Consider the following 13669-nt stretch of genomic DNA (forward strand, 5'->3'; position numbering starts at 1 on the left):
CACAGCACTATTATTTGGTACCTTTAAACAATATTAAACAGAGTTCCAATAGTAAAAGCTCATTTATCTTTCAAAGCTGTGAACTTTGGCAGTACAAGAGCTTTTTTTTTTCTTTAATGCTCAAGCAAAACCGAAGTTAAAAAAAAAAGTTGCTTTGCTGTTTAGTTTGGGACCCGGCTGAGAAAGTTGATTTATACATTTAAGACTGAATGCAGGTCCTGGAAGCTTTACGGATCTGGTATTACAGCACAGGTGGGGTCACGTATAGTTTTAGTTCACCGTTGTCTGTGTTTCCAGACGCACCGTCCAATGCTCTCTAATCCGTCACAATCAGTTAATCAGGCTCGTTGGTTCTCAGTTATAGGTTATTAAAAAAACATTGGCAGATGTGCAGTGTTCATTTCTATCCAAAAAAGCTACTATAAAAATTCATATACTGATGTTTTAATGGAAAAGGAATTGGGATCGAAAGGTTTGGAGTGGTAGTACAACATTTATATACCCCGACATGCCAAAAAATCATGGGACAGGAACTAATATTGTGTAGGACTCCCTTTAGCCCGGCAAATTGCAGCATTTAAAGAGATCAGGATGGATGAACTCAGAACTTACACACATGCTAAAAAGGAAGAAAAATATGTTTAGCAAATAGAAAGAGGGGGTAATATCTAAAAAAGAATATAATGCAGTCTGCAGAAACTGTAGGGCAAGTGTCAGAAAAGCTAAAGTTAATAAGGAATTGAGGCTTGTAAGATAGGCCAAAAGCAATAAAAAAGCATTTTGGGGGTATGTCAAAAGCAAAAGAAAAGTCAAAGATTCTATAAGAAGTTTACAGGATGAAAAAAGTAAATTGGTTAAGAATGATATTGAGAAAGCTGAACTTTTAAATTCCTATTTTGTATTTGTTTTCTCTCAGAAAGTAAATGTAACATCAGCTGATCTTCCCTGTGCTATTGGGGAATAAAATAATTCAGGTTATCTATAAGCAGAGAGATGGTGAGGGAACATTTTAGCTAACTTACATGAATTCAAGTCTCCAGGTCCAGATGAATTACATCCTAGGATACTGAAGGAAGCAGCAGAGGTAATTGCTGAACCACCCGTCATAATCTATGAAAATTCCTGGAGAACAGGAGAGCCCCAGGAGATTGGAAAAGGGCAAATGTTGTCCTCATCTTCCAACAGAGAAAGAAGGTGGACCCAGGAAACTACAGGCCTGTGAGCCTGACTTCTGTACCAGGAAAGATCTTTGAACAAATTATTAAACAGCATGTATGCAAGTACTTCTGTGAGAATAGGGAAATTAACAAGTGCCAGCATGAGTTTGTAACAAACAAGTTATGTCAGACTAATCTATTTTCCTTCTATAACAGAATTGGTAGATATAATAAACCTTGACTTTAGTAAAGCATTTGACAAAGTATCTTGTACCATCCTTAGTGAAAAAATGACCAAATATGGGATTGACCAGGCTCTGTCTTAGGCCCAGTGTTGTTCAGCATTTTTATAAATTATCTTGAGGAGGGAATTGAGGGGCATCTGATCAAATTTGAAGATGACACAAAGCTAGAAAGGATATCCAACACTAGAGAAGAGAGAAAGGATTCGATGACCCCAGAGGTCCCTTCCAACTCTACCATTCTATGATGTTATGATCTTAGCATGGCATTGGTTCCACAAGTGGACAGAAGACATCTGGAGGGATGTTGAACCATGATGTCTGGATAGGCACCCACAGTTCCATGGTATTAAGTGCAGGATCTTGGCTATGAATGGACCTCTCCACCACATCCTATATATGTTTGATGAGCTCATGTTGGGCGAATGTGCAGGACATAGGAACTCGTCAGAATTCTCCTCAAATCAATTTTGGACAACTTGGGCCCAATGGCACAGTACATTAACCTGCAGGAATATCCCAACATTGTGGGGGTACATGAAGACCATGAAGGGCTGCAAATGGTCACCAAGCAGTGAAACCTGGTAGGAACTGCTAATTGATGTGTTTAGGTAGACCAGTGGACCCAACCCATGTCATGAGAACACACACTATACACCAGTATGGAACCATCACCCGCTTGTACAGTGCCTTGTTGACAGCTTTGGTTCATGGAGTCAACTGAAGACATGAGCTCTGTCACCAGCCTGAAATAATTGGTACTCTGACATGTCCCAGTCTTTTAGGGTCCAGTTAATAACCCTATAGGCCCAGAAGCACTGTGTCTGCTGTCGTTAGTGATAACAGAGGTGCTCTGGTGGGTCTTCTGCTCCCATATCCCATGGAAGCTAAAGACCTCTGCACTGACCTGCAGGATATATGTGTGTGTGGTCTCCTGCACTGAATGTGGATGTGATTTCTACCAGAGTCTTTTGTCTGTTTGCAGGGACAATTCGAGTCAGACGCCACCAGTTGCGATCATTAAGTGCCCGTGGTGGTAACTGCACTGTCTACTGTGGGTGGTAATACCTTCTATGATGTTTTTCTGGTACACACATGTTAAATGCCCGCACGACTTCAGAAATGGAACGTCCCATCCATTTGGCACCCAATATCATGCCTAATTCGAACTCCGATAATTCACGTCTCGAACTCCGATAATTCACGTTGTCCAGTGTTCAGCCTCACTCACAAGATGACACTCCACAACCTATACAGGTGTGGACGTTCCCAAGTATTTCCTGAAGTAATGAAACTTCATATGTACTGTACATACTGCTGTGCCATCACTTTTGGCACAATAGTGTACTAAAATACACAAATAACATCATTATTGCCATCAGCTTATCAAAGTTCAGACTCCTGATGACTGTAAGCAAAGCTCAACCAGATTTTCTGCATGTTCCCGAAATAAATCATTTTGTAGAAATCTTGTAGAGAACACCGTGTTAAAGGGTTGTTCCCACCTGAGATTTTCATGGCATACCCACAGGATATGTCATGAAAGTGTGATAGATGCATGTCTCACTTGGCTGAAATGGGTGGTTGGGACTTGAGGAAATGGCAAAGCAGGCTTCGCTACCTGGTTCCCATAACTTCCATAAAACTAAACGAGACAGATGCAAACAGCATAGTAAAACGAGCTACACAGCTCCCCAGTTACAGACACACCATAGCACACAGTATTACACTGTTTCTGTAACTCCCATGCAAGGGGTTTTCCAAATTATGGGTCATATTTATTAAAGCATTTATGCCACTTTCCGGCATTAAAAAAAAGTCCTCAGTTTCTGTGCAAAAAATTGCAACTCTTTAGCTATTTGTACTGATCCTGCCACTTATTCAAAAAGTGGGCAGGGCTTGTCAGGAGGGGGTGTGGCTGCCCTAGACCGTCAGGGGCTGAGGACAGGTAAATACTGTTTTTATTTTATTATTTGAATCCATTGGGGTTTAATTTTTAAAAGTTGATATGTAAACAGACAACCCCTTCCCACCCCAGGATGTAAATGTACGTCCTAGCTGGGAAGGGATTCTCACTAATGAATGTAAACTTGCGTGCTGTGGATGGCACGGGCGCTAAGAAGCTGAGCCTGTGCCATCCGCAGCAAGAGCAGGCTGTGCCTTCTGATCTTCTGCCTGACTACAGCTTGCAAACACAGATCTGTAGAGATGAATGGAGAGGCAGCACTAGAGCAAAGAGGAGCCAGGATAGGTGGGTTTAGACTAAACTTTTTGCACAGTCCTGTATGTGTGTGTATATATAATAAATAAATAAATATATATATTTTTTTTTTAAATAACTCTGAATACCCCTTTAACTTCTGTGGGAGTTAAGGAAAGAGTGCAGTGAAGCCCACTTGGCTGTTTTAATAAGTCCCAACCAGCCTGGTGCATCACATTCAAAGGTGAGACCCGCATCTGGCAGATTGTCATGGCGTATCCTGAAGATGTACCATGAAAGTCTCAGATGAGGATACAAGGGCTGTTCATTAAAGATTTCCCCTGACCCCCTTCCTGTGGACTGAGAGCAGCAAAACTTGGCCCAGTTATTAGTCCTTTTCTACATAGGTGCCACCTAGGCGGACACACTTCTCCCATGTCTTTATACAATTGTAAACTCGCTTGTAGAAGTCGAGAGGTTGCTCCAAAAGCCACGTTGTGACTTCGGAAATCAGAGTCTCATCATCTGGAAAATGCTTGTCCTTCAAAAATAACTTCATTGTTCGAAAGAGGTGGAAGTCCGATGATACGAGGCAACATGTGAGTTTGCAGTGAAGCATAGTATGCCCCAGTAATTGTGGTACTCTTTGCTAGGAAAATCATCAAGACTCCTCCGTGCCGGTCCCTAAAGCCTGTGAGCATGACCTTGCCTGCTGAGGGTTGGGCACGTGCCTTCTTTTGAGGAGGTGAGTCCGCATGCTTCCATTCCGTCGACTGGACTTTACCCTCCAGATCATAGTGATGGACCCAGATTTCATCATGTGTGATCAGTCTGTTGAAAAAGTCCTCCTGGTTTCCATGGCACATCGTCAAACGACCCTGGGAGCATTTGACTCGTTCCTGCTTCTAGGAAAGATGTGAGCAGTCAGGGTACCTAGCGAGCAGATACCTTATGCATTTGAAGATGGTCTTGGATGATTTTTGCCACGGACCCCACACTGATCTTGACATTTTGAGCTAGGTCATGAAAGGTTACGTGTCGATTTTCCAAAATGGCAGCCTCCACTTGCTGGATGGTATGTTCACCCATAGCGGAGTGGGGTCGCCCTAGAATTGGAGTCGTTTCCAACGAAGTCCGACCACATTTGAAATTGACGATGCCGGTTCTTGACTACATCATATGATTGGGAATCCTCCCTAAAAACCTCTTTCATCTCATCGAACGTCTCCCTTGGTGTGTGGACTTTCTAGTAAAGAAACTTAATGACTGCTCTGTATTCCACTGGGTCCATTATCAGACCTCGCACCACTGCAGCACCTGTAAAAGAAAGACCGTTATCAGTTCAGAGTTGCAAATTGGCACATAACCTTCAGAGACTTATATTACACATGTGCAGTTTCAGCATCCTGTGATAAATTGAAGTGGGTCAGGGGAAATCTTTAATGAATGCCCCTCGTACCTCTTTAATAATTTGCCGATTTCCTCCATTTTGGGCTAGAGACCAACTGAGGGGCAATGCTTATCCATCTGTTTCTCCTACTGCAGAAAGGACATGGGGGGAGGCTCCTGCTGCAGTCAGTCATCTTTTAGCCAGGGCAGTGAATGGGAGGAGGAACATGGCTGAACTCCTAGGACACGCACAGAAAATTTCTTTATATGTTTCGCAGTTGTAATTACAATAAAAAGCAAAATGGGATCAAAAGAAAGGAAGAGCTTAAGGGAGGAAGTGCTGGGATATTTTTGTGTATTTTCTATGTTTAGCGTTCTTTTAAAGTCTTGGTTAAGACATTGGAGCGGCGAGTCTTTTTGAAGGCAGCGCGGATTTGAACCGCCATCAGTTGCTTTTCTTCTAACATTGTAGTCATTCCTGAATATATACATAGATGTCAGTGACAGATAAGGACCCTCTCGTCTGCCCTGGCTGCATACTTTCCTAACTTGCTCTAACACCGTAGATCCTACTTGATCTTGGATTTGATTTCCTTTTTGCCTAAACCTCATTGTTTCTATGTGACTTTCCAGCACTTTATTACCTTATTTTTCCTTTCACCTTTTAGTTTTCCATAGTTCTAATGCAGTCGAGAGTGCACAAAAACCAATGTACATTCAGAATCACAGTGTATGGCTTGTTACTCTTTCAAAGAATATGTTTTGGCCCCCGTGTCCTATAATTATCATGCCCGGTTGTGCTCCAAAAATGCATGGCAAGAAAAGACCTTGTCCAAGTAATTGGAATGGATAAATATCATGTGGACGGAGCTCAGGCAACATTTTTCAGACTGCATATCCCAGATCATGATTAAAGGGAATGTATCACATCGTGTGTGTGTCTATTACACACACACGCACACACAATGTGATACATTCCCTTTCAGAAAGATCTTTGCATTTTAATCATGGTTCCCACATGCCTGGCCTCTACAACAGTGGTGTCAAACTCATTTTCACTGAGGGTCACATCACCCTTATTATGAGCGGCAAAGGCAGATGGCCGCCCGACAATGCGATATGAAAAACGCACTGCACAGGACCTCTGAGGCTGAGGAAGTGAAACCAGCCCTGCAGCCAATCAGAAACGGGGGGCGTCACCTGGCTGTCAACAGCCCAAGGCCCCCCTACAACGGGCAGAAATTCCGGAGCGGGATTTCCCACAGAATTTCCACCCGTGCCCGCTGCCATAGGATTGCATTAGAAAATGCAATCCTACGCACACAGCCGCGATTTGTCCACGTGAGAACGCACACAGAAAACAAAAATTGCGGCATGTTCTATTTCTGTGTCGGGCTGTCAGTAGTGATGGTCTGGCTGTGCTCTGCGCAGCCGGCGCATAGCAGAGATGGAAGACACCAGGAGCGGGTGAGCCGCAGGTCTCTGCAGGGGCGCGGGTCCGCATCCCGCTGCCAGAATTTGGACAAACTAAGCCTTGTACGATCTGTAAAGGCATTACGCACATTATTTGCCGAAACAATCACTCAGGAGGTCCCACAGGCCATTGGAACATCTGTCGTTACCAGAACCATCTGTAGGGAACGGAATGTGAAGGGTCGCCAATCCCCGCCATGGATGAGCGGCTGCACAAAAGTCCAACATCACAGCAGTGAATGAACAGCGGTGCCTGTGATGGTGCTTGGAACATGGTTGTTGGACTATAAATGAATGGAAGCAAGTGTTGTGCAGAGATGAATCACAGTACACCATCTTCTGATCAGTTGCCTGGAGTGCAACGTCTCAACAGTACGGCTTGGAGGAGGTTCAATGTGGCATTACCTAACTGTGGCAATGCTCTGGTACAGCGCCGTGTCTCTACCAACATGACCGAGCCCCATGTCATACAGCACAAAGTGTTGCGGTTTGGTTTGAGGAGCAGAACATCTGCAAACTTCATTGGCCAACTCCAAGTCCAGCTCTCAATCCCATCGAGCATCCTTGGGGTGAACTAGGACAACGTTTCTGTGCTCACCTGTCATCCCCCGCATCAATCTCTGAAGTGAATTTGGTTGAAAGTGGTCTAGAAGGCTTACTGCAGTCATTGAGGCCAAAGGCCGCCCAACGCCGTATTGATCAATGTGAATAAAATCAAATGTTCTCACCATCTATGTGTGTCCTAATACTTTAGTTAACATAGTGTACATCAGGACATCAAAAGTAAAAAAAAAAATCGACAACATTTTTAAAAATATGTTTATTCTAAAAACTTGATTTATGAATGAGGATGTTCAGGTCTCCACTTACTGAGGCTCGTTTCTCCCTGTCTGATAATTACCGGATGATCTTTTTTGCTGGTGTATTAGTAGCTTGTTTTTTGTTATTTTTTTCCTCTATAGGGGTTTTAGTGCTCACTGTCAGAGCCGCTGCTCCGTCCCCTATATAGTGGCCGGCGCTCGTAACTGCAGGTGCAGCTCTTCTTGAAATAATTGGTACCCCAGCCTGCAGTTACATGCGCTCGCCACTACACAGGCAGTGACAGCGGGCGCTGCCTGTAAAACCCCATTTAACTTTTGTTATCCTGATTTGCTTGATGAGCTTGTGATTGTCTGATCAGAACAAGCAGAGCTGCTGTGTAAAGCATGGGGGAGGGAAGGAACAGCTGCCTGAGCCTATGATGACAGGAGGTGAATTTTACACTACCATTGGACAATGCAGCTAAAGTTAGGGTCTCATTACGTGTGTCAATAACAGCTATTTGATGAGCGCTGATCAACGAGATCGACGCTCGTTTAGTTGGCCTACATGCAGGCGGATTCATATTGCAGGGGGGAAATTCTGAATCTGTTTGGAGCAGAGGTTCCTTTACTGATTGTCTTCATGTTTATTCTGTCTGGACAGTTTGGATAATACATGAGCAAGTGATGATCGCCGCCTTAGATTGTGGCCGTGATGATATAGCAGTGGTAAGTAATAGATCTCTTTCTTCTCCCCTACTTCATGTGTCCTCTGTTAAAGGGATATTCTCATCTTCTAACGTTGTGACATATCTCTAGGATCATTGGTTGTGTTAGCTGCTTACAATTAACTGTTTAATCCCAATGGATTAAAATAAATGGTACTTGCCTATCCTCAGCCCCGGCGATCTAGTATTGCAGCAGTGCGATTCTCTCGGTCACTGCTGACACCAGAAGTCAGGTGACCACTGCCTGCCAATTAGAGACCGCAGTGTCACCGCCTGTTCTGACATCAGCGCTCACACCCCGGGCGCTGTGGTGCCAGAAGTTCAGAATGGTGACTCTGCAGCCTCTAATAGGTAGACAGCGGTCACCTGACATCAACAGAGACTAGGAGCATCATGAGGCTGCAGCACTGGATCGCAGGGGCTGAGGGCAGGCAAGTGCCGTTTATTTCAATGTTTTAATCCATTGGGCTCTAATTTTAAAAAGTTGATTTGTAAACAGACAACCCCTTTAACTCCTTCCTGCCCCAAGGCATAATTGCACGTCCTGGCTGGGAAGGAGTTCCTGCGAATAGATGTAAACTTACATCCTATGTATGGCGCAGGCTCAGCTTCTATGACTGACAACCAGCCTCTTGCCGCAACAACAGGGATTGGTGACACCATAACCCCTTACATGCTGTGATTGTAGATCGCAGCAAATAAACAGTTCACAGAGGGAAGATCCTCCTTCTGTGATGTCATCAGCTCTCTGGCATGTAGTTGCGGAGGGCTGATGGGTCATCGTAGCAACTGGATGCCAGACAATGGCATCCAGGTCTGCCATGGCCTGTGATCACTATCATAAGTGATAATGCATTGCAGTACAGAAGTACTGCAATGTAGTATTAGTGAGACTATAGCATCGCAGGTTCAAGTCCCCAACAGGGACATAATTTTTTTTTTTTTTTTGATATTTTACATTTTTGTGGAAATTTACACACACTTTCCAATTACGAGCCAAAAATGGTGTAAAATAAAGCTAAAATGTATACTCACCTACTCCAGCAGCTCCTCATCCCATGCTGAAGCCTTGGTGACCGTCACTCGGAGCCTAGAAGAAGCAGTGTGTGATCTCAAGCTGTACAGTGTGAATGTGACCAATCAGCCATTGACAAGTTTCAGTGGCCTTAGAAGAATCACCACTGAAGCCTGTGATTTGCTGAGCAGTCCTATACACAGTAAACATTGTGTAATCACCCGCCACGTTTTCCAGCTTCTGGGCATTTGGGCTCCAGCGCTAGATGGGCAGCCGCTGGAGCAGATTAGTTTTCCTTTCTGTTTTTTAATTTACACCATCTTCATACTATAATCTTTTAAGTCTCGGAAAACTGCTTTAAGGAGTCGTCCAACACATAGATTTTGTAAATCAAAAAAAAATCGCAAAGGCTGCTTAAAAAATGTTAAAAATCAATGTATACTCACCTGCTGTGGAACAGTTCATCTGGTTTTGCCCGTCTCCGCTTGTTTCCGGTCCTTGTGGTCCCCATGCACTTCTGGTTGAGCTGTGGGGCATCGGGCAGCGGTGGCAGGGGATCAGGTGAGGTGACTGTGGCTATTTTTTATGTTTTTGCCACTGCTCTGAGCTCTTTTCAAAAAATAGGTTTTTTTCTGCCTGAACGACCCCTTTAATACATATAATAGCGCTTTTTTCCTTTTCTGTTGAATGATTTCTTTTTGCTCTTTTTTCCCCCTGTAATTATTTTCTCTCGAGCTCCTTTCAGTGTCCTGTTTGTTTTTAAAGTCTTGCCAGCACTATCATATTTTTCTGGTTTTCGGCCCGCTCAGAGTTATAATCTTTTTGAAATGAAGCTGCAGTGGAGATTTCCTCACTATACATCAGTCTCGCAGTAAAACATCGCTGCACATGTTCCCAGACATGTTCCTTGCTCCTTCGGCATATGCCGCGCCGTGTTTAAGTTCGTGTGGTTATGTCATGCATATTTATCATACTTTTTCATCATCCTACAATGTTTTTCTGTTCTCCGTCCAAGAAAGTGCACAATTTGTTTGACTTAAAAACTATCCAAAAGTTTTCAAGTTGTTGCAGATCAAGAACATTTTCAGTAATCTTTAGTGTCAACAGAAACGCAGGAGCCCGAATTAAAAGTGACAGGACACAAAAATTCCTGTAGCCTAGCATCAGAGATCTTACCTGATAGTCCAGAAAGCAGTTCAAAAAGATTAGGGAACCTTTTAAAGAGGTATTCGCATCTTGGATTTTCATAGCCTAGATGGGAATCCGCCGCTGGAATTACCGGCCACCCGGCTGATCAGTCTGATATATGCATAGCGCTTCAGCATAGCACTGTTTGCATAACTCCCATTGAAGCAAATGGGAACTATGGAAATGGCGTAATACAGCGCTCAGCTATTTCCGATAGGGAGACCGAGTTTTCCCGTTTCGGCCTTGATGAGCCAAAATGGCAAAGCTCCTTTAAGAATCATAGCATCACCCCGAGTCCCTCAAACCACTCTGGGATATCAATGTGTCCAATTAGGGTGCTATTACACGAGCATTAGCAGCGACAGCTAACACTTGTGTTTTCTGATTAATTGCCACGCCGAACTTTAAAATACAGGTGAAATCTGGTATTTACGCTACGTGCAGTGGGTAGTGGGCTGGACAGCGTGAAATAATTGTAAATCTAATTCTTCCCTAAATTACACCCACCTGATATTTCGGGTGAGACCTCCAAGGTCTATACTCTTTTACTCCTTTTTTTTTTTTTTCTTTTAACCCTTCATATTAAAAAATGTTAGGTTCTTTAAGGAGAAATCTGTTTTTAATGCTGACCATTAATCCGTGCCCGCTCTGCTTGTTTGAAGTCATGTCTACAAGAACTCCGAAGGCAGTTTCCTGGCAGCCACAGGGTAAAGAAACTCAATGGCATGAGATTCGAGGCCATGGAAAGGTAAGATAATCGATACCATGTACGTTGCAGATGTTGGCTCTTCTCTTTGTTTCTTCTTCATGAATGCGGGCTGTTTTTCTTGTATATGTCTTTGGATTGCTTCCTGAAATGTATTCACGGGTAATGATTTTTGCAAATACAGCAGCACTTTTGGCAACGGCGGAAGCCATGTCTCAGGTACTTACATTCACGTTCTTCACTATAGGCTGAGCTGTACCACCACCAGCCGCACGAAGAAAGCCAGAGGCCTAGTGGGACAACGCTGTCCTAGAGACCCACCAGAGGGATAGTGGTTTCACCCAGGCTGATAAGACATTAAAGGGGTTGTTTGGGTGTGGACAATTTTTATTTATTTATTTTTTTTAACCCCCTTAAGGACACGTCCCTTTTTAAAAAAAAAAATTCTGGTTTCTCCTAAATTCATAACTCTTTTTTTCCATCAACGTTGCTGCCTGAGGGCTTCATTTTTGCGGGACAAGTTGTATTTTTCAATGTTACTATTCAGAGGGACCACATAATGTACTGAAAAACGTAAAAAACATTCTAAGTGGAGTGAAATGGGAAAAAAAAATGAGATTTTGCCATATTTGCAGGGATATTGTTTTTACCATGTACACAGAACGGCAAAAATGATAACTTTATTCTTTGGGTCAGTACAATTCAAACTATACCAATTTTTTTAAGCTTTGTTTTTCCCCTGTACTATTTTTAAAAATGAGAAAATGTTTTGAAAAATATATATATATTTTTTTTGTCTCCATCTTCTGACCAACATAATTTTTGTATCTTTCTGTTGTTTCTATTTGTGCCATTTTGAAGTACGTACTACTTTTTGTTCTCCAATGTGTTTTTTTCTTGGAGACTGGGTTGACCAAAAATAGGGCAATTCTGACAATGTTTTTTCTTTTCTCATGACGTTTACCTTGTGGGAAAAATAATGATCAGGCTTTTACAGATGCGGTGATACCAAATATGTTTTTGTTTTGTTTTATTTTGATGTTTTTATTATAAATATGGAAAAGGTTGTTTTTTAAAATCATTTTTGCCACCTTTTTTTATTTTTTCTAATTTAAAGGGGTTTTCCAGGGAAATACTATTGATGACCTATCATCAGGATAGGTCATCAATAGTTGATGGCGCTTGGGATCCCGACTGATCAGCTAAGCGGGCGCATGCTTTCTGCGCCGCAAATGCTCAGAGGTCGGCGCGGAAGCTTCCGCGCCGACCTCTATGTAGTGGCCAGCGCTTGTAACTACAGGCATGCCTCCCATTGATTTCAATGAGAGCTGTGCCTGCAGTTACAAGTGCCGGCCACTACGTGGGAGGTTGGTGCAGAGACTTCTACTCCAAATACACAGAGGTCGGAGCAGACGCCTCAGCGCCAAACTCCGTGCCAACCTCCGTATAGTGGCCGGTGCTTGTAACTGATTTCAATATGAGCTGTGTCTGCAGTTACAAGCACCGACCACTACACAGAGGTTGGCGCGGAGGCTTCTGCTGCTTCAGCTCCGACCTCTCTGTATTTGAGGTGCTGACAGCATGTGCTCACTCCTCTGATCGGTCGGGTCCCAAGTGACGGACCGTGGCCGATAAACTATTGATGGCTCATCCTGATGACGGGCCATCAGTAGTATTTCACTGGAAAACACCTTCAATGCGACTTTTTTTTTTCTTTAGTCCCCATAGTATTACATTATACCTAATTTTGATAAGTAGTTTATCAAGATGTGCCTAGATAGGCATTCATGGCAGCCCTAGGGGCTTTCAGTAGGCCCCTAGTTGCCATGGCAACTGATGGCACCTTGCAATCTCATAGCAGCTGTAATGTTCGAGACCCATGAACTCCGATCGGAACATTCATATGCTGTTGTCAGAACTGACAGTGGCATTTAAAGGGTTAGCAGCTGTGATCAGCATGAGCGGCTCTTGCTGGCCAATGTGACCTATCGGATCCGGATCCCGCTCTATACAAACCCCGACTCTGGAGGGTGTACGTTTACACCTAAAAGCAAACATAGGTTGTACCCCCCCAGCGATCCAGTGCTGCAGCTCCTGTGGTCCTCCTGGTCTTTCTTTGCGAATGGCTACCACATGATTGCTGCAGCCAATCAGAGACTCAGTGGTCACGTTCCGTTCTCTTGCCATAATGGCTCAGATGCAGGGAATCATGATGCCTGGGAAACAACATGTGACCGCTGAAGTCTCTGATTGACTGCAGCAGGTAGGTGGTAGCCATTCCTAAGCAAAGACCAGGAGAACATGGGAGCTGCGACACTGGATCCCTGGGGAACCAATAGGTTGGTACGGCTACATTTATTGTTTTAGCATGCTTGCGCCCAAGTTTAGAAAATAAAAAGTGTCTGTCTTCACCCAAACAACCCCTTTAATGATTTCGCTCAGGGATAGAACACACAGAGTATGTTAAAGGGGTATTCCCATAAAACAAAGTTATCCCCTATACACAATATAGGGGATAACTAACTGATCGGTGGCAGTCAGACTGCTGTGATCCCAACCAATCCTGCGAATGAGGTCCCTGAAGACAAAAAATTGGCGCTTCAGCGCAGTGCTCCAGAAGCAATCAAAATACTAGAAAGTTTAGGGTTAAATTCTCCTTTATTGGTGATTTAGATAGCCAGCAATAAAATAGAAGTCATCAGTTCAGCTGGATTACATATAGTCAGGGACCTGATCAGCGTGACATTCCAACTGCTAGGAAATAATTCGGG

At 43.5% G+C, this 13669-nt stretch overlaps 1 protein-coding gene across 2 annotated transcripts in view; it reads left to right on the top strand.

Annotated features, from left to right (window-relative positions):
- Window positions 1–13669, top strand: part of EMC2 (ER membrane protein complex subunit 2) — an 89985-nt gene that overhangs the window by 23739 nt on the left and 52577 nt on the right. For both annotated transcript variants that reach the window (XM_066578086.1, XM_066578087.1), the window contains exons 4-5: window positions 7926–7990; window positions 10855–10940. In XM_066578086.1, the coding sequence (XP_066434183.1) occupies window positions 7926–7990; window positions 10855–10940 (151 nt within the window). The remainder of the gene's footprint in view (window positions 1–7925; window positions 7991–10854; window positions 10941–13669) is intronic.

This window comes from Eleutherodactylus coqui, chromosome 9 (genome assembly GCF_035609145.1).
Source record: "Eleutherodactylus coqui strain aEleCoq1 chromosome 9, aEleCoq1.hap1, whole genome shotgun sequence".
NCBI lineage: Eukaryota > Metazoa > Chordata > Amphibia > Anura > Eleutherodactylidae > Eleutherodactylus > Eleutherodactylus coqui.